This window comes from Tyto alba, unplaced genomic scaffold (genome assembly GCF_018691265.1).
Source record: "Tyto alba isolate M040663 unplaced genomic scaffold, T.alba_DEE_v4.0 Super-Scaffold_13, whole genome shotgun sequence".
Lineage (NCBI taxonomy): Eukaryota > Metazoa > Chordata > Aves > Strigiformes > Tytonidae > Tyto > Tyto alba.
The window spans coordinates 14,457,908-14,482,181 of record NW_024881275.1 but is presented as its reverse complement, the minus strand read 5'-3'; the positions used below and the strand labels follow the sequence as shown (position 1 = coordinate 14,482,181).

General features: G+C 37.8%; 1 protein-coding gene across 2 annotated transcripts in view; it reads right to left on the bottom strand.

Annotated features, from left to right (window-relative positions):
- Window positions 1-24,274, bottom strand: part of TEK (TEK receptor tyrosine kinase) — a 42,225-nt gene that overhangs the window by 4,636 nt on the left and 13,315 nt on the right. For both annotated transcript variants that reach the window (XM_033010018.2, XM_009972878.3), the window contains exons 3-19: window positions 19,195-19,305; window positions 15,420-15,572; window positions 13,115-13,246; window positions 11,804-11,944; window positions 10,972-11,100; window positions 9,770-9,924; window positions 9,352-9,493; window positions 8,805-8,966; window positions 7,848-7,982; window positions 6,696-6,989; window positions 5,357-5,656; window positions 4,700-4,857; window positions 3,226-3,436; window positions 2,171-2,281; window positions 1,634-1,824; window positions 1,142-1,255; window positions 213-283 (exon numbers count right to left, since the gene is read on the bottom strand). In XM_033010018.2, coding sequence (XP_032865909.1) covers window positions 213-283; window positions 1,142-1,255; window positions 1,634-1,824; window positions 2,171-2,281; window positions 3,226-3,436; window positions 4,700-4,857; window positions 5,357-5,656; window positions 6,696-6,989; window positions 7,848-7,982; window positions 8,805-8,966; window positions 9,352-9,493; window positions 9,770-9,924; window positions 10,972-11,100; window positions 11,804-11,944; window positions 13,115-13,246; window positions 15,420-15,572; window positions 19,195-19,305 — 2,710 coding nt within the window. The remainder of the gene's footprint in view (window positions 1-212; window positions 284-1,141; window positions 1,256-1,633; window positions 1,825-2,170; window positions 2,282-3,225; window positions 3,437-4,699; window positions 4,858-5,356; window positions 5,657-6,695; window positions 6,990-7,847; window positions 7,983-8,804; window positions 8,967-9,351; window positions 9,494-9,769; window positions 9,925-10,971; window positions 11,101-11,803; window positions 11,945-13,114; window positions 13,247-15,419; window positions 15,573-19,194; window positions 19,306-24,274) is intronic.

Here is a 24,274-nt window from a genome sequence, read left to right as displayed (position 1 = left end):
GCTTGTGAACACAGAACTTGTTCAGACACTGATGATGAAATAACAGTAATTTTTTTGTTGTGGGTTTTCTTTTTGCTTCTATTGCTCACTTGTGCTGAAACCACTACTGCATTTTTTGAGTTAAGAGTGAATGTCTCTTCTTAGCTGTCAAACTTGTGTTGATATTGAAAATATTTCTTTATCAAAAATAAAACACTTGAAAAAATACTTACACATCACTATTTGTGGTGTAAACACTGTAATTCAAAGATTCAATTGCCATCCATCGCACTGGAAGCCGCCCCTGGAAATTTTTTCATGAAAGTACATTTGTTGGTGGTTGGAATAACAATATTTCAATTTATATGCCAACAATTATTCTGAGTGTTACCTTAATGAAAACAGACTTTATGCGAGTAAGCTTTATCAAGTAAATAAACTTATTTAAGTTGTACATCTACTTCCCAAAGGGACAGTTCACACTAAAGTTAATACAAAGTTTATCCAACCACCATCAAGAGAAAATTAAAATAATTCCTGAATGATGTCTTATGATGCCTCTAACCATTCCTGTTCCCTTGACCACTCAGTGTTGTTCCTGGTCTATGACTATATGATGCTTATTACACATATTGCTCTTTCAGACCTTTTAAACAATTAGCTCTGGACATCTGTTTTTTCAACTCACAGATCCTGACATGCGTCTGATTACCATCTTGCTAACTTTCACCTCATTCAATAGAATTAGACCAGCTTGCCTCAGCTGGACAAATTCTGGAGCAAAGATATTATTGTCATAGCTGTGCAGATCCACCCACATGCTCTAATCCTCTTCATATGTTAAATACATGCTTTTTTGTAGCACATTTTTACTAAATCTAATAACTGGCTGCGAAAATAGTTATTTTACTGCTATCTATAAGTCTTACAAATAATTTCCAACTACATTGTATATTATATTATAAATATGGTATAGAATTGATTTACAAGTAATGCATGTATATTAATAAACAGTATAAATATTTACATGTTAATACATAACATTTAAATAATCAGTTCTGTAGTGCCCATTAGTTTGAATTTTTGTTCATATGAAAACACAAAGAAACAAGAAAACAAAAAAAGAGGAAAGCAGACTATATAATTTTGGTTTGATCCTTACCATGGTCTTCTTAACATAAACTTCTTGACCTCTTGATAAGCCGAAGTCAGCTATTTTTGCAACATAATTTTCTCCAACCAAGATGTTTCTTGCTGCCAAATCTCTATGAATAAACTAAAATTTAAAAAATAAAATAAAAATAAGGAAATCACCACGGTATCTATGAGCTTTATATGTATTATTTTAGTGCTATATTAAAAATTGCAAACATTCCAAACAAGAACAAAACCCAAAACAAATGGTTTGGTGTATCAGTACCCAAGAGCATTTTGAACTCTAGCTGAAGATTAAAGCAGCTAGTTACCATGTTTTTTGTAAGTTTTAATGCCCCTTCCTTGATTCCCTGTGACATAGTATTTGAACACAACAAAAAAACCTCTTCCAATTGGTGCTATAGGTGCTAAAATTAAAATCTTATTTTGATTTCATTAAAAAGCATAGTCCCTGAAAAATGAATTGCTGTGCTTTCAGTGGGTAGAGTTGAAGACTGACCTGTTTCTGGCTCAAGTAGTCCATCCCTCTGGCAACGTCTGCTGCAAAATGCAGAAGTTGCTGAGAGGAAAGTGTAGATGCAGTACTGTTGGCAATAGCAAATGCTGGGTCTGTCTCTAGCACTCGGCTTTTCCGAAGGAAGTCCAGTAAATTTCCGTGGGGGGCATATTCAATAGCAAGATAAAGATATCCTAAAGAAACGTCAGATAGTGAGCATATCACCAAGTAGAAGATGGTCAGTAATAGTATTTGGACACCTGGATTGCTTTGAGTGAAAAAAAAATAAACATAAAACAGACTGAAGGGGAAATATTGAGCAGCATAATTCCTAAGTGCAGAGGAGAACTTAGAGCTATTGATGAATATAATTTCTGAAGGATTAATGAGGGCTTGTAGATCTAAACCCAAGTTTATTTGTTTTTTTAATATATGTTGCAGACAGACCTGCTTAAAAGCTAGTGTTTCTACGGACCATATGGGCTATACTATTTTTTTTTAAATTTATTTTTAAAGTAAATATATTTAAGAGTATCTTACCACGATGTTCACATGCTCCCAAAAGATTTATGATGTTGGGATGATGACCAAGTTTACAAAGAACTTCAAGTTCTCCAGCAAAGTCTCTGTGATCATCTTTTGAGGCATACTCTGAAAATCAGATAAGCATGCATTTACGTTTTCCTTTGAACTGAATTTGTGACCATATTGTTGTTAATTATGAGGACTCTGGGCTGCCTGCGACACTACTGCTTCAGTCCCAATAGAAAGAAAAAAATTCTAAGATGCATTAGTATTTACTGAAAAAAAGTAGAATTTTCAATCAAAGAAAAAAAAAGAGAGAACCTAATGTCTGTAGCAGCCATCTGCAGAGAAAAAAAGCATCTTAATGTACCACATCACTTATTATTTGAGAATGTAAAATGTTGTAGCAGATCATATGAAAACTTGTTGATTAAAAATCTTTCCATATATGTATTATTGATTATTTCTGCCAGCATGCAGACCTTGACTCTTTTAAAAATTATCTTCATATTTGAGTGTTTCCCAATTTGCCTAGAAAATGATCTAGTGAATTGCAAGAAAATATACACATTCTTGCAGTATGCTATATACTGTTCTTTCTGGGATGTGGCAGTCATGCCCAATGACTGCAAAGATGAGTGATCCTCATACTATATATATATATAGATGCATAGATACAGTAGTCCCTGAGTGGCAAAGGTAAAACAAGATGAGAAAATGCTTTGCCCCAAGGCTAGCTCTGCACTCCTCTCTCTATTAAATGCATGGTTTAATGGCTTCCACTTTGTAGGTGAATTCACACATGTAGTTCATACTGACCTATGAATTGAAAAATAAATAATAGTTAATGATATTAACAATTAAAGAGAGATATATACCAACTTGACCATGCAGAAATACAGTCTTTGTCAGGGCACAAATCTTGGTGACAGCTGATACAGTTTCACCAGTAACTTTGAATATTTATTTTAGCTTTAGGAGAGGGCTAGTAAGCATTTCTTATGACAGAGAAATACTTGGAACAATCAACCAAAAAAAAATCTTTAGTGTCAGTCTCCAATCTTTACTACCTTTCATCCTTTTAATCGCAGCATCCATGCGTAAGCCATCTTTCTTAATGCGTGCTTTCAGGACTTGCCCAAAGTTACCTTCCCCAATCACATCTTGAAATTTTATGTCATTCCACTCAAGAACTGGATAAATAGTGGGATCTGGGCTGTTTTTGGCTTTCCTGCTCAGGGTGAGTGTACCTGAGTTAAACTGTACAGCTGGCTCTTCCCTCTGCAACAGAGTTAAGCAAATGACATTAACTGTGATTCCTACCTTACTGAGCAATGCTCTGATTACACCCCTGGCATACATGTGTGCTCACTATGTACACACACACACACAGAGCCTGATCCATCTCTCACTTATGCAAGAGTGAGTATAGTAGACAATTACACTTGCTTTAGACACTAACAGTGTCAAACACTGCTGCCCAGATCCACAAAATTAATCAGGCTCCTAATTTATGCATAAGTACTTTTGTAGACCTAGGGCTCCTGAACAATTTTATAATCATCTTGAAGATGAAAGAGATGGGCAAAAATCATTTGGTAAAACTGCTCAGTTTTAAGTCTCAGGTTTGAGATTTATCTCGTATTAGGCTTGACTAAATCGTGTGCTGATCAGGCTCAGTATGAAGACTGAGGAAAGAAGAAGCAAGGAAACAAAAGGAGAGGAAACAGTCTTCCTCCATAACTGAGGAGACATCCCTTCTTCAATTACACATTCCCATGAAATACTTATGTGGGAAAAGTTTCAGGACAAGGAGCAGGAGCTATTCTGTGTGGCATGGAAACCGATCATCTTTCTGGATGAACCCCCTGGCCCCCTGTTTATGAAACAACCTATGCAGAGCTATATGGAGGAGATCTTCAGCCCAGCTTCATTCTGCTTCATAGATTCCCCTCAAGTCAGAGAACAGCACCAGAAAGCAGAGTGATAAAGAAACCACAGCAGGATACAAATATATACGTGTGTGTACATGTGTATACATGTGTGTATATATATATATACATACATGTAATGTTACAATCTTCAGCAATTTCCTCACAGTCAGAACTATGATGTTGTCATTAACTGATCCCTAGTGCACCATCCCCAAGTTGAAAAGCCATGACAGAGCAGTTACTGATGCTCAAAAGCCATGTTAAAAAATACTGTAGTTTTCAAAATTGGGCACAACTTCATAGAGGGAGAATAGGCTCTTCCGTTCTGTCTAGCTCAGTACTTGTCATGCACAGGTGCGACAAGGCAGAAAAAAGAGAAGGATAAATAGTGTGCAACTTTTTTCAAACAAGGTTTTCTAACTCATAGCCTACAGCTAGGATTGCTTTAGCTCCAGGGTCATTAGCAGAGAAGCTTTTCAGCAACAGTACTAATTGCGCACATGAAGACAAGACGGTATTTGGAAAGGCCAAGGAAAAGGAATTGGAAAAAAAATGAAAAGATGCAGCCAGAATTAATAAGCAAACTGGCACAAGTAAGCTGGAAACCCACCACCACATTTTGGAAAGCCTGAGCCATTCGTCGCTGGAAGTTGGCTCGCTTTAACTGCAGCATGATGAGAAAGGCCAGGAGAATTGTTACACAGGTCATTCCTGCAGAGCCAAGGATAGCAATAAGCAGCATTTTGCCTCCTTTTGATTCATATGGAGCTGTTGAGGAAGCACATAAAGAGTTCATAATTATTTTCAGCAAACTCTGAAAAAGCCATGAACAGTTTATAGCTAAATATTCCTGTCTTGTAAACTGTATAAAGACATAGAGATACATCCATTTGTTTCCCAGAAATGTCACAGACATTGAATGCTCTGATTTTCAGATGTATGAGCACCTGCAGATCCCACTGAATTCAGGTAGAGCTGAGCTGAGATCACATTCAGTGACCTAACAGTCCTATTATATGCAGCTCCTTTAATTTATGAGCTGTTGGGCTCTTCCTAGTGGATACACACAATTTTTGCATGTTGTCACTTCACCAATGCCATACAATGAACTGAGAATCAAATTTCAGTGATGCTATGTTGTGTGTCAAAATTAAGTGCAAAAGAAAACTAATATTAAAAAAAAAATAATATTATGACTTTGCCTTAACTAACTAGTTTATATTACTGGCCCTCGCTAGTGTAAGTCCAGCATGCTGGAATAACCAACCTTTAGTTTCTGGAAGAGTCTTCAGCTCAAAAGATGTGTTTGGGTTGCTCAAACCAATGTTGTTCTGAGCATTAATCTGAACCTGGTACACAGTGTTTGGTTCAAGGCCCTTGAGATGGTACTGAGTAATGCTGGTGTTCTTTATGATAATATCGATGTGGTTGTACTCAGCCTTGCCATAAATTTTGTAGCTGATGATGATGGAGGAGATGGAATGACCCTCAGCAGTTGTCCAAGAGATGACTGAGGATGTGTCTGTGGTGTTAGAAAACCTGATGTTGTATGGTGCAGGAGGGATTCCTGAGAACAAACACAAACACACACAAAACATTGGAGCGTACATCCACCTCTTTTTCTTTCCTGCAGTGAACCAAACACTTTCCTCAGTGCTTTTGCTGTCCTAAACAGAAGCAGAATTTTGTTGACAAGCTATGGTAACCAAATGCAATAATTTTATTAACTTGATGTGCTGTCACTCATATTGCAATACTCCATACTTCCAGCAGAGGTTGGAGTGGTATTCAGTATAATCCTGTCCTTGGATGATGATACGAATTCTCTGAGCTGTATGCAAGGACAACATCACTGCTTTCAGATTAATGCAGAAAGGGTTAATTTCCTTCTATACAGAATCATCTTTCCCATGTGATTCCCAGGTTCTGTACTTTCACTGCTTCATGGAGCAACTCCCTGCCAGGATAAAGGCTGTTAGAAGAATGGGAAATTGATACCAACATTTCATCAGAAAACCACCAGCCGGGGTGAATGTTAGACTTGTGGACACACCCATGGCTACTAAGCTTGTAGTTTTATGAAAAGACACTACACACAGGGAATTCAAGGGTAGTCACTGGTCTTCAGTGTAGCACACTTAACTACTCTTTGCTGACAGGTGTTTTACCTTGCATCACATCTTCTCTTCTTTCACTGCTGACTATTTCTGTATTGACATAGCTGAATTGCAGGGTCTGAGTGGGTTTTTGGAGTAACAAAAGAGCTTGAAGTAGTAAATGCTGTGGATTCATCATTATGAGGAGGAAGAAAATGCTACATGTCAGAAACGTGAATAACACTGAAAGAAAGGTGTTGATTCCCAAGCTTTTAATTTCTTTTTCCCGTTTGTTTTTTTTAATTCATTATTAATTCCTAATAACTTCCAACATATAATTTCTTTGGACATTGATCTGTCTTCATAATCATAGTAATAACAACCACAAATGATCGTTGAGAACTGAGTGTTACCAGAACAAAGGATTACATTTAACGTAGTCATTAAGTGACAGTCAACCTGGGGGGAAAGAGGAAGAATTAAACAGAAGGATGTGGATTGGCTACTTACTGTCACTGAACGTCCATGCATAAAGATAGTTGCTCCATTCTCCTTGGGACCTCGTGTTCACCCGTACCCTGCACATGTATTGCTGTCTAGGCTCAAGATCTTTAATGATCAGGGTGGACATATTTCCTGGCACTTGAGTAATAACGCTGCTCTCATCACCATTGTCATTCACACTCTTCCTTTCCACTTCCACACGAATGTCATCCTCTGTCCTCAGCGTTAAAGGATGCCATGACAAATTCAGTGATGTCATACTTTTTGGAAAGAGAGTGAGACCTTCTGGTGGAGGAAGACCTTGGAAAAGCCACAGTAAGACAGGGAACAACATTTCACGTCTGGTATACAAGCTAAAATAAGGGTACTGGTTATTCCCAACCACTTGCCCTAGTTTAGGGTGACAAAGGGTAATTCTCTCCACCACCCCACCCAATTTGGTATAAGTTACACCTAAGAGGTGATGATAGTCCCAAAGTATCTTATCAATGGCTGTTGTGTCAACAAAAAGGTTTGTTCACTGAGCTGGTGTTGCAGATGCACTTTTTAGACATGAGAAAACAGCTTTTTTGCTCTCTTGTTAGATAGTTCCTGGTGCAATTCTCACTTATTTGTATGTCTGTATTCAGTTCGGGCTGTAACCTCAGTGGACTAAAAGCTTCTCTACTTGTTCAGGCATCTTCATTTTTAAAGTAAGCTAGTCTCATACACATAGTAAGGACTGATCTGGTATTAAGAGGAAGAAGTGGCATGCAAAAGAAGTGATTTGTATCTCCAACTTTGCTGCATAGCCAGCCAAAATATTTAAATTTTCCTTTCCCAGATCTACCATCTCTAAATCAGGGAAAATAATAGCTCTGCCTTTTTCTACTTTTCTTCACATCTGGTTGTTTTGGTTTGTGGTTTTGTTTTGTTTTTTTTTTTTTTTTTTTTTTTGTTTTTTTTTTTTTTTTTTTGTTTTGTTTTGGTTTTTTTGGTTTGGTTTTTTTTTTTGGTTTTTTTTTTTTTTCCCCAGAGATTATTTTGAAAGACTCTACAGAGTTTTCATATGCAGCTGCCTTTGCTCAAATGAAAGTCCTCTGGCAGATACCAGGGAACAGACCACACAGAAAAACACCTGAAACAACCCTTTTGTGAAAAGCCAAGATGACAACTTACCAAGCGCAGCTGTTGTGAAGCTAGCCTGTGGTCCAGGATGGCCTTCCCCACCTTCCCCTTGCCGACTCAGCTGAACACAGAACTGGTATTCTGTTTTTGGTTCCAGATTGTCAAGTCTTTTTGTTGTGCCTTTTACTGACAAAAGGAGAAAGTAAAGCCATGGCTCATGCTGAAAAATGTTAAGGAAGAAAAGGTTTGGAAAATTCCTGAACCACTAACCATGGAAGGTAGGATACTCAGGCTCTTTTTTTGTTCCTGGTTCACCAAGATATACTAGAAGTAGAACATACCTATTTTTAAGTTGACCTCCAACCCAACCCAGAGGATGTTTTCATCTGCCCTTCCTTCACAACAGAACAAGTGTGCTTAGGCAGTGCGCATTGTGTATGCAGATCTAGGGTTATCCTGAATTAGTAACAACATTTGTTTGTTACTTGTTAAAGTTCCTGTAATGTTTCCCGTAATATTTTAGGCCTTGCATAAAACGTTAAAACAGGACTGGAAGAGGTCATCTAACTTATAATCAGGCTTCATTTGTCCATACCATTCCTGATTAATATTTAGGTAAGATATTTTTCTCACCAGAGGGCACAATAGACATGAAGGAAGAACGTAGATGCTCCACTACATCTCCATACTGCTCCATGCTTTTGAAAACCTGCTATTTACTTGGGAGTTTTCAACAGCTGGGCCCAGCACTGAGTACTGTTTATCTTAGGGAAGGAGGGGTTAGGGAAGGACCCTTTGGTTACTGAAAATGGAATATAAACTTTTGACTACTGTTAGTGTACCACATTAACATTATACATAGTGATATACAAAGTCAGACATCCAGTCATAAAGGATTTAACTTATGTGTTGTAGAGTCTTTTGAGCCTAGTCAAGAGCAGACACCACATTATGTTTCAGCATGCAGCTGAAGTTTGCATTTAAGGGAATGAAAGAATGTCCTCTTACCTTCCACAGACATCCAGGACTGATAACGTTTTGCTGGCTTGTACAGGAGTTTTGTTGACACAACAGGTCCGTCTCCAAGGTGGAGCTCAGCGTTGATATCAATTATGAGAAAATTATGTCCACTGTCTGTCAGCCTTGGGGCATACTGTGGCACAGGAGGAACTGAGCAAGAATGCAAGTATTAAACCAGCCTTTTAATTCCTTATGTCAGTAAAACCCTGGGAACTTCCTAGATCTACTGGAAAATGGGAGAGATTCTTCAAAACTCTTACAAAGCAGGCAGAATTTACACCCTAAAGCTGTCAGTTTAGATCTTTCAAAAAAAAAAAACATTGGATTTTCTTCTAATCTTTACCATCACACTTATTTTGTCAATACACATAATTAGTATGTTCTTTATAAAGGGTTTCTGCTCATACTCTGGCTGCAGATATTTGTTTAGACATTTTCCTGCCATGCAGAGAACAGAAATTTCCGCCATGGTAGAGTATAAAGCTGTGGTTAAAGGTACAGAAGCAAAGACATTTGAAGAGATTCATGCTCTTACCTTTGACTGTAACTTGAAATGGTTTCTCTGCCATCCCCGCTACTGTCTGCACACTGCAGACCCAGGTTCCTGTGTCACGTGGCTGAATTCGGTTAATTGTAAACATGGCTTCAGAACGATTACTGGTAACAGTTAGGGCAGGCTGAAATGACAAAAGATGTACAGGGCCCAAAAAATGTTGGCATTTAGGAATATTCCCATAACACTTTCTCACAGTTTAGGAACTCACATTTTAGTGATATCAGTAGAAGGGGTCTACAATCATCAGTTCCATAGTTTCATATGTGCTCATGTGTTCATGAGGTATCTCAGAGTATCGAAATTTCACATTATGCTTGAAAATCGCAGTGTGCATTAACTACAGATAATGTCATTATAAACATCAGAAATAATAGGAAGCAATTAATCAAGAGCCTACCCTTAGGACTGTTCCATCTTGCTTCAAAAGTTTAAATTCTTCAGATTTAGGAAGTGGCATCCCAGTTGCTATACAAAAAGGCTTGAACTCGACACCAGAATTGAGTTCTACAGGATCTAGTAAGTTTTCTATCTGAGGTGAAAGATCTTCTGAACCTGCAGAAGATATACGATGTTTTAATGTCAGCCTTCAAAGACAACTCAAAAAAGGCAGCACCAAAACAGGTTTAGGTGTACAATAAGCACAGGCAGCATAGATGTCTGGTTCCCTCTTCATTCATGTGGGCATACGCAAGGATCACGCTTACCAAAGTCAGCACTGTTACATCAGTGTAAATATCATGTGAGAAGGAACGAGGCCTGTGTCCACTCTTCTTTCTTTTCCACCTACCTCTCCTCTCCTCTCTTTCTCACTGACATTCTAGGCACAGACAGTCTAGCTATGGCAAAGTCACGCACACATTTTGTAGTGAATGTACATTATTCATTTGCCCTCCATTTTATCTGTTTATAAGAGCAGTCATACCATCACAGTATAGTTTGGATGGTCGGATCACAGTCTTATTTCTCTGATTGTTTTTGCACTTGAAAGCTTTTATAAGTTAACAGTGGATTTGTTACTTTATTTATCAAGCAGAAATAAAAGATGCTGAGTGCATCTTGTAAAATATGTGTGCAAACCTTGCCTAAATCTAAAGAGATTCTGAATGAGATTTGTTCAACTTTGCAAGCTTAATGCCCCCTTAGAGAGACAGAGCTGTTTTAAGTTTTCTTGGTGTCTCAGTCATTGATTTCAGATCAGGAGACACATGGTTATAGGATTGCATGCAGATGAATAAGAGGTAGGTAATGATAAAGTACCATGAGCCTATCCAAAAGCTCATCATGCAGGTAGGATGTGCAGCTTCTGTTGGTAATTGGTATTAAGATCAGTGTCAAATCCTATGGAGTGAGGTTTGAAAATCTACCTCTAATGAAAGCAAAATCATATGAAATAGTAGCATACCAGCCTGCTAAATGTAGCATATGGGGCAGAGGCTTAAAAACACTGTATTGCAATAAAGATGTACAGAAGTGTCTGGGCCCCTGGGATGTGATTGACAAGCAAGGATATCAGCCTGGAGTGGTAATGGTGTACTGGCATGAAGATCTGTTTCAGTTACACTGGGAAAAGCCATTTACTACCGTGTTACCTTGCTTTACCTTCTTTTTCACATTGCAGACCATGCCATCCAAGGGAGCAGATGCAGCCTTTAAATCTGTCGCACGTCCCTCGGTTGTGACAATTACATTTGAGTTTGCAGTCTGACCCATAAAAACCAGGTTTACATTCTGCAAGTACATATGTTTGCAGTTATTGTAAAGGTACTAGAAAAGGTCTTCCATTAGTTTTCAATCTCATGCATCAATTCTCCAGTAGTTTATTTCCCTTAGTTGTGTTGAGTTTGAAACTATATGTATTAGCACTAAATTATCCACAGAGCATTCTGAGAACACACAATTGTCAAAATGTAGAGCCAGTCATTTGTAGACTAGATGACAATGTGGAAGATTCTCCAACCTCCACTGTTTTTTCACTTACTCTGTAGTAGTGTCTGAAGGCTTCATCAGAATTATACCACTGTTGAACAAGATGACACATATTCATAAGGGAAAATGTCCTTCGTGTCCCAAATATATTGCAATCTAGTTGAAGTGAACAAGACTGATTATGCTCAGTATTGTTCATCAATGGATTTGGTACCAATTTGCTCAGTTCGACTTGTAGAAATACAGCAGGATAATAACTGTTAGAGGATATTTAATGTCTCAGTAGAATGTCAATTCATTTTGAAGAATAATTACAATAGTTTCAACTTTACTATGTCCTTCTTCTGAGAATCTGACATGGTCCTCTGAGATGGGTAAATATTATTATCCTTATTTTACAGAATGTAAAAGATCTTGACTTTTACTCTCCTTTGTTAGTTCCCTTCTGTATTTCCGATGTGGAGCACACTAAGGACTCCACAGTTACTCATATTTTTTACTATACCTTTATCACATTCCAGTCCCATCCATCCTGTGGCACAGGAACAGCCATATGGATCTGGCAGGCAGAACATGTAGTTTCTGCACCCATAGTTTTCTTTACAGCTCTCTTCACATGTTTTGCCAAATGTATTGGCTCCACAAGCTATTGAAGGGAGAGAGAGAAAGAACAGCTTAACAGTATTAAGTCCATAAAAGAGCTAATGCTAATGATACATCTTTAGACAACAGAAGACATGAATTATAATAAAAAATAGCATTTTTACCATTCAGATACCAGATGTATTAACATCCATAATAACTTAAGCCACAGCTGCATGAATGGTTAAATTCAGGCATCAGAAACAAACTTAACTTTCTCTCATGTGAGGATCCATCAACAGAGCACCCATTATTTTGGGTATGTAGGGACAGAGCTCCAGAAATAAACCCTCTTTATAAGACTTTTTAACATAAAATGGACAAACAATGCCTTGAAAATCAAATATTCTTCTTAGAGGTCAATGCATATGAAACTGCCAAAATCAACCTTTTGTTTTTCTGATAAAATTAGTGCTATGTTAGAGTGGTTCAGGTGCCAACTATTCCAAAACTTAGCTCTAGAATCTGCTGCACTGCAATTCAGTCATAACATTAGGAGACATATCTAGCATTGAGCCCAAAAGTTGCTTGGAGAGATTAGAACAATGTAATGTCTGCTGTAATTCTTACAGAATCTAAACTGTCACAGACACAGATAAGCACAGACATATACAGTTGATATGCCCCTGCAGAGACAAATCACTCTGTGAGCATGTAGCAATGTGTTCAGAAGTAGCCGGGCAATCTCTAACACAGGGGTCCATTTCCTAGTGCCAGTGTATCCTTGAGATCTCCTATTCTACCATGCATTTAGCAGTCAGGAAGTAAATGAGCATACTGATTTCAGGGGAATCTTAGAGCAGCCCAGGTTGGAAGGGACCTCAAAAGATCATCTGGTCCAGCCTCTCGTGGGAAAAGGAGCGTAGATGACATTATCTAGCACACTGTCTAAAGTACATATTGATCCAGAAGAGTTGGAAACATTAATCTTCCTTAGCAATATAATCTCTACTAGGAGAAGAAAGGGAGAAGTTAAATCATAACTACAAGAACAGCTTTACTAATTCAGGGTTCATCTCACCCAACACTGTCCTGTCTCCAACACTGGCTGTAAATGTTATAGCTATAAAGAGTAAAACCAGGCTACTCTATCTTCTGCTTCCCTCAGTAGTCTGCCAACGTCTGCTACTGGGAACAAATTGATAAGCAATCTGTGAAAATAATATTTGCTTACCTTTTTCACATGTTTTTCCCATAAAACCTGGAGGACAGATGCATTCCCCAGTATCTTCATGACAAATGCCATTGTTCATGCAGGAAGGGCAGTGGGAACTACAGGAAGGGCCCCATTTCTGAGCTTCACATCCTTTTATGGAAAAATATAATGACATATTTGTTGTCTTCTTATTTAGTGAACAGTCAAATAATAAAATTATTTTTAATTAAGACAAATAGTAAAATACATAAAAATATGATCTATAGGGATCCCCCCAAACCCCAACCAACTGACCTAATATAAGGAATCACTTTTTTCATCATGGAAATGCCTCTATTTCTGGATCAGAACTGCTGAAAAACATTCCTTTTTTGAAACTGGGGATAGATTTTTTTTTTAGTTTGTAAGGGTAAGTTTGGAAGTTGACAAAAATGTTATATTTAAGATTTCTATTCTTGTAGCAGGAATCTGAGATCTACAAAAGGTCCAGGCTTCATCTGGAGCTGGCTACATGGGTAGTAAGCCAACAGGAGCAAACTTGACATCACTGGCATTGTACCAGCATTTGACAAGTCATGATTTTTTTTTTTAACAATATTTTTCTTGAAAGTTCATTAGGCCAAGTTCACATCTGTTGTGTCTTTACTATCTTCGCTGGTTCTTTATAACACAGATTAATCAGCTGGTGACCTCTTTCTGGAATAAATAGACTGAGAGCAATGAGTTGTTTTAATACCTGTCATGATTGTCTTTCTCATTTTATAATTTAAAAAGCTGCTACTAACTTTAATCCTGCCAGTGAGAGTTTTGCTACTGATTTAACAGAAGCACAGCTCAAGCTCTAAACAAGTATATATGACTTCATCATGCAAATGCTTCAACTGTCCTTACAAGATGCAAAATTGTTTGACCTGCTTTTGAAATCAGTGGAAGCCGTGAGGACTCAATAATTTTAATTATTTTATTTTTAATGATGTTTCTTACATCATAGAAACTGACTTTCATGTCTTCCTCTAGTGTGAAGCTAGGACTGAGAAAATAATAAACTGGAAAGTCCTGAGGCAGACTCACTAAAACTGAGTAATCCATCATTGGATCGGCTTTTTCAGATTTTAGCAAGCATTTTAATGAATCGACATGGCACTTGGAGATCTATTTCCTCCTTCTCCCAGAATGAAATTCTTACATATGGATACTTAAAAAAAAAAAAAAAATCTTCGCTAAAAGTCATCAGTCTGTGTCTATAATGCTAATTCAGAGAAAGACAGGCCATGCGTTTGAGCAGTGGCATGTAATCGTCCATTCTCTTTATTGTTACTGTGCTCCCTACTGCTCTCCCAGACTGACCCAGGAGTTTTCCGAATAGGCAGCATGGGCAAGACAATAGCCTAGCTCAAGGCAGGGGACAGAATTTATGGATAAGTCTTCTGCTGTGTAGCTTGGCACTAGACTATAGAAGAGATCTTGGACCATTTTATTTAATAAGGTGGCAATAGCTTCAAAATCCAAATTTGGGGCATTATATTAATATATTTGCAGCTCCTGGAAGTATCCTGTGGATGTTAGCAAGCAAAATATACTTTACCATCAGAAACATTTTCTCCATAATATAATATATTCGTACAGCTGTTTATTTTTACGTATCAGTTTTATATTTCTCTCTAAGTTAATACAATATCATTTTATATATCTCTGATGAAAATGGACATAACAGCAAGAGCTACAGGACATGTAGGATACTTAATGGAAAATATCTGCCTGCATTGTAAAGTGGTCCTGTCATCCACTGGGAGGGGAATTTTAAGAGCTAGTTAAAGCAGGAGTAGATTATGAGGTTACAATAATGTATGTTAAGGATGATAAATCTTAGGATATATGGGGTTTGGATACAGCCCACAATAGAGAACATAGACATTTGAGAATTCATATTTAGTGCTCAGACCCACATCTCATATTCATGGGAGTGCCACCTCCTTTGTTCATACTTGGTGTTTGAAAAGCTGAGAAGTGGAGAAAAGAGTTAGCTGTCCTGGGAATATCTAAAATGAATTGAACCAAAATCTGTTTTATTTTGTTTTCTTTTGTTTTGTTTTTTTTTTTTTTTTTGTTTTGGTTTTTTTTTTTTGTTTGTTTTTCTCTCTCAGTTGCTTAAATCAGTATCAGCTTGTACCAAAGATCCTTGGGAAAAAATTTCTTCGACATAATCTGATGAAAGTTTATGCCAAGAAAGACTTTAGCCCTTATTTGGGCACAGTATAAGTTTCATTTCAGATTCACTATGACTTTAAATAATTAATCATTAGCACACATTAATGAAACTTACGTCTTACAATAAGCCTTGTGTAAGCAGAAGTAAAGAGGTTTCCTCCTATATATCTCGCAGAGTAAACCCCTGCATCCTGTGGCTGAACTTGAGCATAGGAGACTTCCAGCTCCCCTGGCACTTCATGCCTGGGCACAGAGTGGATGAAGGAACCTGGGGAAGGAGAACACAGGTACAACAGACAGAAGTTATTCACCCTCTACAGACAGAAGTGAGTTTGCATTGGTTACTGGGGAAGGACAACTGGGATGAGCTAAGATGCAGAATCTATTTATTAGTTATGAATTTGCTGACCGCTCTTTAGCTATACTAGTTTTATGATAATTGGAGAGGTGCAAGTAAAAAGGAAGGTAGATCTTGAGGAGATTTATTAGATGAGTGGGACAAACAACTCCACATTCAACACTGCTTTACGGGAGTGTTACTGAGAGTCTAGTGGTTAAACATGTTCACTTTGTCTCTTGGCCTTTCCTGCAGTGAGAGGCAATGATCTGTAAGAAGCCAAGAGTAGCTGGAAAGAGTCAAATATCAAGTGCCAGCCGGGTCCTATTTAATCCGAGGAGCATAAAGTTTTACTGAGTAGACCAAACCAGGAAGAACACAGCACAGCTTTATATTTACTTCCCAGACTTAACATGTTTCTGCCTCTTCTATCTTTTTTCACCAATGGAGCTTTTCTGTGTCATTCTAGGTTTGATGTAGTTGATCATACGTGCTTGCTAAGTAAGGCAATAGCATTTGGTCTTCTCCCATCCATCTGGATCACCAAGTAACAGCATTTGAACACTGGTTGCAGTCAAAGAGAAGCTGCATCCAATGGACTCCAGGACCTCTGGGAGTCCTGCTACTCCGTTGTGTTAGAGCAAGGTTGCTGCAGCCAGCTAATGACAAGTCCAGCCAGCTATCACCAAAGCATGCATGCACATGCTAACACACACTGTACTCAGCCGCCAACAGACCCACACAGTGGAGTTGTGCCTTTACAGGTACTGCATGTGCACACAGGACTCACATGCACACAAAAATTCCAGGCAGCCCAACCCTATTCTCACTTGCCAGCTAGTCAGGCTTGCTGGCAGACCTCATATACTCACACACCCAAAATCAGGTCTTAGCTGGCCTAGACCTACTGTCTTTCTAATGGCTAGCTCTCAGACCTCATATCCTCCTCTCTGATTAGATTGGCTTGAAGTTCATTAGAGCCACACACGCACACACACACGCACATGCAAATGGGTCCCTGACGCAACTGGCCTTAGATTTAGTCTCACTGGTTGCTGTCCCCAGACATACAAGCCCCTTTGACCCCTGGCATGTGTTTCCAGTTACTTGGAGTCAAAACTGGTGTGTTTTCCAGTCTGGCGTGAAGGTCACTATCACATTATACATATGCACACCAGGTAGACAGCACACTTCTGTTGAAGAATAATTAAGAATATAGATTTTAATAAAATCAGACCTACTATAGTTCCAGAGCTTGGCCAAAGTTGTGGAACTTTTCACCTGCCTTCTACTCCATTTTCCCATGCTTGTTCCTTTCCTGTTCACTTTGAGTCTTCCCTTTCTCTTGTATGGCTCTTTCTCTAAATATCCCCTTATTTCACATATGCTCACAGCCCCACTCAATTATGCCATATTGTTTGCTTTTTCCCCCTGAAACCCATGATAATCCTGCTTCCTGCTTCTTAGGCCTACAAAGCTCTGGCTGAAGCTGCTCAGAGCTTTGTGTTGTTCCCTCAGTGGCCTTCAGAAGCTGGAGAGCTCTGCCCTTTGATGTTTTCTCTGTCGTATGCTACTGTTTAGGGCTTGTGTGTCTATTTATTACTTCTCTTGTTTCTTGTCTTAGTTTTTTATGCTGAATGACCGCTAACCAAATGATACTCCCACAAATCAAATGGTCTTACCTTCTACATCCCCTTACAGTTACACTGATAATGAAACAACCTTTTTCACTTTCTTGAAATAATTTAGAAGGTATAGAGTGTCAGGCAGGACATTTTCTGTCTGTGATCATACTATCAATTTGACTATAGTAAAATTTCAGGCATCCTAGAAAGATAAAACATTTCTGAGGATCATAATCAAATCAGCAAAAAGATCTTGGGTCAGTTTATTCCATGATAACTCATACCAGTTCTTCAAGAAAATGGGACCAAAGAATCAGAGCAAAGAATGAAAGGGATTAATTCTGAAACTGTAGAGCTTTTTCTGTGTATCTTTTGAGTTAGAAGCTGCAAAACAAACTTGGCAGCAGAGTGATAAGAAAGCCTATGCTCACAGTCTGTTAGCAAGGTTCAGGTTTTGTGGCTTGTTTTCTAACACAGCGTGTGTTACACCAATGTCTTAAAGCAGTTTTGTTTAGCAGAACAGTTTCATTGTCTAGACAGCCTTTGTCAGGATCTGCAAGGGGGAAGTGGTATGTTAAATGTGTTAAATGGCTGAAGTGGAAGACTGCAACAGTTAAACATAAGAGGACAAGTATTTTCTCTTCTTTGCCAGTTGCTAGATCAGGATTCCTTAGGGATGTTATTTCAGCTGCAGTCTCAGGTGGAGAACTTGACCTATTGTCCAGAGTCATGGTTAATTTGAGGTTTTTTGCCAAATTTCCAGTTGGAATCCCAGCTAAGTCAGCACCATGATGCAAGCACTCCAGCTCTAACATATCAGCTGATTCTTGTATAAGAAAATGCTGATGGGAGATCACTAAATTTCTCCATGGACCCTAAAAGGACAAATGACAGAAACTTTCTCCACTGTTCACTGCCATAGCTGAATCTCTGAAGAGCAAAAACCCAAGTCTTTAAGAAACTCTACCTTGCCTATTGCCTTTTAAAAAGACACCTTTTGGTTATTTTTCTCTTCCAGCCTGTAGAGAAGTGCTCCAAGTGTTCAGTAACTGGGGTTGAATCTGACCCACTGCATGAGTTCTTTTGCAGTGTGCTGACACTTCCTTACTTTATTCTGCTCTATTTACTCCCTGTTTCCCAGTAGCTCACTGCAAGCTCCACTATCAGTAGAAAAAGATGGACCAGTACATTATGTGTGCTTTCCACAACTATAATTTGTTGGTGTCTAACATTCTGATTAAGTTTGAAGACACTGTGATCTTCAGTGACCAGTATTTTCCTACATTTCTACAGGAGGTAGATAGGAAACTGCACATATTTCCAAATGTCAAGCAGTAGCAACACACTGATGAACAGTGAGTTACATGTGAATTAAGTTAGAAAGAAAAGTTGGTCTCATAAATTTTACAACCCGATTAATTTTTATAGTTGAATGAAATAAGGATTAGTTTTTACTGACAGTTTTGCCTCTTTAATAGCATATTACTAGTGCTTAATTTCTTAGCCTAAAGATCATCACAGAAGATAAATGGCCTCTAAAAGCCATTTGAAGAAGTAAAGGTATGCACTTGAAAAGTAATAGAAATGCAAAGAAAAACGCAGTAACTAGGGAGTAACTAACAGAAAAAATGCAAAAATCAACCAGGTAAATGTATGAAGAGATATAGGAGAACATCAAAAAGGAAAATGAGAAACAAAGCAAAGGTGTAAACAGAGGATTTGGCATTCTGGTGGAAGAGAAACAGGTCTACTCAGTATATTGGATATGGAAAATGGCTCCTTTAGGTAGCATTAAACACATGAGGAGTTATGTCTGTTCCAGTTGCACAGCATGGGCATCATCAGCAATGACTTTAAAACAGTTACGTGACGCTTGGCTAAGGCAATGATAGCAGGAACGGAAAAGATGAAAGAAAAAAGTTAGTTACCATTTTTGTAGATCACTGCATCTTCCTCTTTTGCTGCCATTCTGATGAAGGAGATATTCACATGTTCTCCCTTATTCGCTGTAACAGTTAATGCCACCGGGTGGAATGAGGCTGAAAACAGAACAGGACAGAAGTATGGGATAAATAGCAGCAGTTATTGACTCTATCTGGTCTCTGTTCTGAAAACTGAAAATGGTTTACATCATGCTCCTGACTCAGATTTTAACATTTACATTTCTTTAAAGCACACACTGAATTTTTAACACCAGCAATCTCAACTCTATGTTTTGTCAAAGATAGAGGACTCCTCTATACCTTGAAACAACAGACTGCCACTGGAACTTGGGGCATGAAATAAAAAAAAGTTAAAATTGGACCTTGGCTGAGTAACTGTAACACTTCCTGACTAGGAGCTCCAACTGGCTGTAAAACACTTTCCCAAGTTTCTTCATCCCTTGAGACATTTTTATAGCAGACTGGATGAAGTACTGGAAAATGTATTGTAAGGAACAAGCTGTCATTGGCAAACAAATACCCCAAATGACTCAGTTCTTTTCTCTATAACTTTATGATGCAGAACAATTAAGATAGTTCAGAAGACCACAGTCATGCAGGGTCTGGGGGATATGTAGTAAGATAGAGCAGGTCTGTGCTTGTGTTAGTTCATAGTGCTCTCTATGATTGTTGGCTTGCACTAAGAACAAAAGAAAAAAGCATATTCACAGCCAGTGGTACTTTTACCAAAATATTCTTATCTGAAAATGTGGCTTAAGAAAAACAAAATTCTGTGGGAAGAGCTGGCTAGATCAGTGATATTTTTCAATTTGAAAAACTGAAATTCATTTTTCTGCTTAAACAGAGAAGTACTTTTATACATTTGTTTATAGTTCTTGATATAAGAAAAAGAATAAAGTAGTATATAGATTTTCACTAAATGTTTACCTTTTATTTATCATTACTAGTGAAAAAAAAAAGTATCGGAAGATAATTGGGTAAATAATCTCAAGAAATATTACTTTTTGAATCCAGTGAAATGACAGTTTTAATTGCAACATTACTTTGAAATAAATTAGAAGTTAAGGATGCTTCCTTTCATTTAGTTGAAAAATTCCAAGGGAAAGCTGTGAAGTTTTTTGAAGAAAAATTCAGGTTTTTTGGTCATTGATATGTCATGTGACAAAAAGATTACAGAAACTATTCTAGAATTAGACAAAGCTAGCTTCCAAACTATTCATCTCTCTATCTGAGTGAGAATGTTACACCTTTGTACTTTCCCTTTTAGAGCACCCAGGGGAACAAGGCATTGATTTTCACCAGCCTCTTTCGTTCTCTTTTTGAGTCTGTTTTGCCCTAGAATTCCTCCTGTGCAAGTTCTTCTTGGGTAAGTCCATCCTGCATCTTGCTTTTGTTCAGCTCCTGGGAGCCTGGTTGTGCTGCTACCAGCCTCCCCAGCAAAGTGAGTGGAACCTTTCCAACAGAAGGATCCACCTGTTGCAGTGGGAAGGAATCCTTGGAGAGCCATTCATGCTCCTAGCTGGCTCTGCACTTGCACAGGTTCCATTTCTATTGAAGCCACACTTATTTCACAAAGAATAATTTGTTTAAGGAACACATAAACAAGTTAATAAGAACTGTTAGACAACATAATAAGAAATTGTCGGTTATCTATAACCATGTCTCTTTTTTTCAGTCCATTTCTAGAAAACTGTCAAAAAGGTATACTTTGTTTCATACCAATGCTTGCAAAAAAACAAATTTAGAGTCTGTGGCTGAAACTTGGTGGAAAAGAAATACACAGAGATAGGATCAGAAAGAAGAGAAAATATGATTAACCAACTTTCTGTTATATTGTATATCTAATAGAGCTGTAAAAAATGAGCAGGCAGATGCTACATCGAAGTTTTTATGAGGCTGAAACTGTGTTAGTACCTCCACAATGTAATTTTGTAAAGTCTGGGGCGGGGAAAGGGTAGTTTTCTTGTAATATTTGAGGAAATAACATTTTAATACTTCTATTTCAGAATGGCATTTTAATTAAAAATCAAAATATTTGTGTTACATGATGTAAAATTAAAGAAAGATAATTTGAGTAAAAATGAAGACATTTCTATCATTCCAAGCCAACAACTCTTCCAGAATTTTATTTCCTTCAGAATTTTGACATTTTTATGCTTTATTTCTGATTAGAAATTAGACAACTACTGAAAAATCACAATTCTTTGTAGAATGGAATTTCCATCCCTTGAGGAGTTCTAGTGTTTGTGCTCTGAGTCTCTGCCACGTGTTTTCATTCATTTGTAAGCGCCATCCAACGAATCTTTGCAGGACTCTTCCTGCACGATACTAAGCACATCCATGGGAATCTCTTGAGTATTTGCCATGTTACCTAGACATTGGTATCTGAACTTGCATCTTAGAGAAACAGAGAATTCTAATATAGAATAATGAAATAAGATCTCATTAGAAACTGGCAAACAAAAACTGAAAGCAGTCCCAACTTACTGTCAGCTCCTGTGTTAGAAATTATTTATGAATAACAAATGCATGGTGAAAAACATGATCTATTTAGGAAAAGAAAATTCAACAGCATTCCCAAAAATGAATTGCTAGTGCAAATGATCCTGAGTGTTTTAATTGCAGTGTTTTTTGGACCAGATTTTGTGAGGCATTACTAATTGTTTTAACAAGATATTAAACTTTTGTATTCCCATCTTCTTTTCTTTGTATGCTTAACCACAAGACTTTTTCTTCAGAGTATTGTTGCAATGAAAAGGAATGCACACTCCCTGGTAGGCTCAGTTCCAATGTATTTTTAGATTGTAAATTGTATTTCATGATTTCACATCAAGTGTGCCAATTCCTTATAGAGACATAATGAAATGAGTTGCATGGCAAGTGCCACAATGCTTTGCCACTAGCATTTCCATTATTGTCCCTTTCCCACTCTTGATAGTTTCTGTGGGGGAAACTCAATTGTATATATGAAAATACTCATTTATTGTGTAGAGAAATTACATAAATTATATTTGACTAGATGCAGAATAGGATATATAGTGTTCTATTATAGATATGTGTGCTGTACATAGTATAAACATTACTCCCCATACATATATAAAATGTATTCTGTTCCCTCACATTGGATGTATGAATATTACACGTGTAATCATATTGCTACAATATAAAAAATTCAGAAGAACAGCCTCTTTCAGAATGGCAGATGTGCAGAGCAAAACAGAAAAACAAAACTATTATCTTTCTGTATTATACAGCAAAAATCTTCACTGTACCTGCATATCTGATAATAGGTATATAATCTGTCAGGTGACAGTTCCCACTAAAGTCAGTGGGGCTACCCAAATGATAAATGCTTAGTGAGTGTTTCAGAGCTTCTTGCCTTGAGGCTGCAAAACAGTGGCTGGGTTTTCAGAAGTGCTGCTCCTTCCCGTGCCTTTTGTGTCCTCAACGGGGAAACTTCACGCTTCAACTCTTGCTCGATTTTTGGTGTTGAAAAACAGATTCTGCCTTTAAAAATTATTCAGACAACAGTAAAGGGGAAAAATGCCTGTTTTCCAACCGCAGATGCTTTGCCAAATCTCAGAGTCCTTCACTGACTTTTTCTTCCTCTTTTTGTGCCCTGTAACAACTTTGAGAATTTCTCTTGTGCCTCTTTCTCACCCATCTAGTCTGATTAGATTATACGTGTTCATCGAGTTGCTGGCTCAAATTTTGTCAGTGAAAGCTTTTGCAGAGAAAATCTGAGAAATGGATTCAAACCCAGAAATTATTCAAATAATCCTACCTACCGCTGGTGTGAATGTTGTGTTATTTCTGGTTAGAAAAACTTCTGTCACACAGGAAGCTCTCAAAGTTTGATTAAATTCTCTGCTCCTAGGTCCACAGATACTAAGTGCAAAAATCTGATTGATTCAGAAAACACTCTTCCACCCATGGAGGTTGCTCTACATGACAGCCAGAGAAGTTCTCAGTTCACTGACATTCTGCCACAGGCAGGGTAACATTGACTGTCCATGGACTGTTATCTCCTCCCCATTGCAGCCTCCTTTGAAACAATGGAATTGTCAGCCAGCATCTGCAGAGCTTTCTTGGTGACCAGTCCAACCCTTCAAAGACCACATTTGGTCAGAGAAAACATAAGCCAAAGAAAAATGCACTTGTCCTGCCCACCTTGTTACTAACATTCACATACTAAAAAGAAATAATTAGACACTAATGTAGCTCAAATTAAAAACCTTATTTTCTAAATTTGCTATATAATTTCAGGAGATACCAACAATAATCATTGCTCTTACCAAAACCTTATAAAGAAAAATTAAAACTGTCGAGTCTCCTCACAGACTAGCTGTCATGGCACAAAACTTCAGCAATACAGCAAAGCCTGCTAAAAAATGGCTGAAGTCTTGAAAACTTGATTTGATGCAAAAAATTAGCCAAAATTTCTTGCATTTTTCTGGAGTTTATGGTGATGTCTGCTTTGAAACTTGTTTCAGAAATCTAGTGAGGTCCAGAGACAGTGAAATTTTGCACATAAGAAAATTTAGTTTAACAATTAGATGCTGGTGCTTGGAAATCACAACTTCTCATCCCACCATCTCCCTGTCATATTTGATTTTTATAATGTGCATAATCTTAAAACCAAAACCAATTCAATAGTGAAATTCATAGCGTATTTTCGCAAATACCCTCCTTAGGTTTTGGAAGACTTCCTTGGAGTTTCTTTCCAGTGTTAGGCTGGATATTTTTTTTTTTTTTTTTTTCATATTGACACAGACTTCAGATCCAACGTTGCTGATCTGTAGGTTTACTGAACTTCAGTCAAGGCGGTTATTTTCTAGGCTCAGGTTGCCCATTTATTAAAAAAGGAAAAAACAGTGATGTCTGGCTATCTACATCTCAGACCTGTCAAGACTTTAAAATGGAAGTATGTTTATATATCAAGGGTCTGGGATATGAAAAACCCAGTACAGGAGCTACCATATGTGTTACTTCATGACATCAGTGAGGCCAGTACTTACCTTATTTGCCACCTGACTCTGTGATCCTGGCAGTAGCCAGATAGACG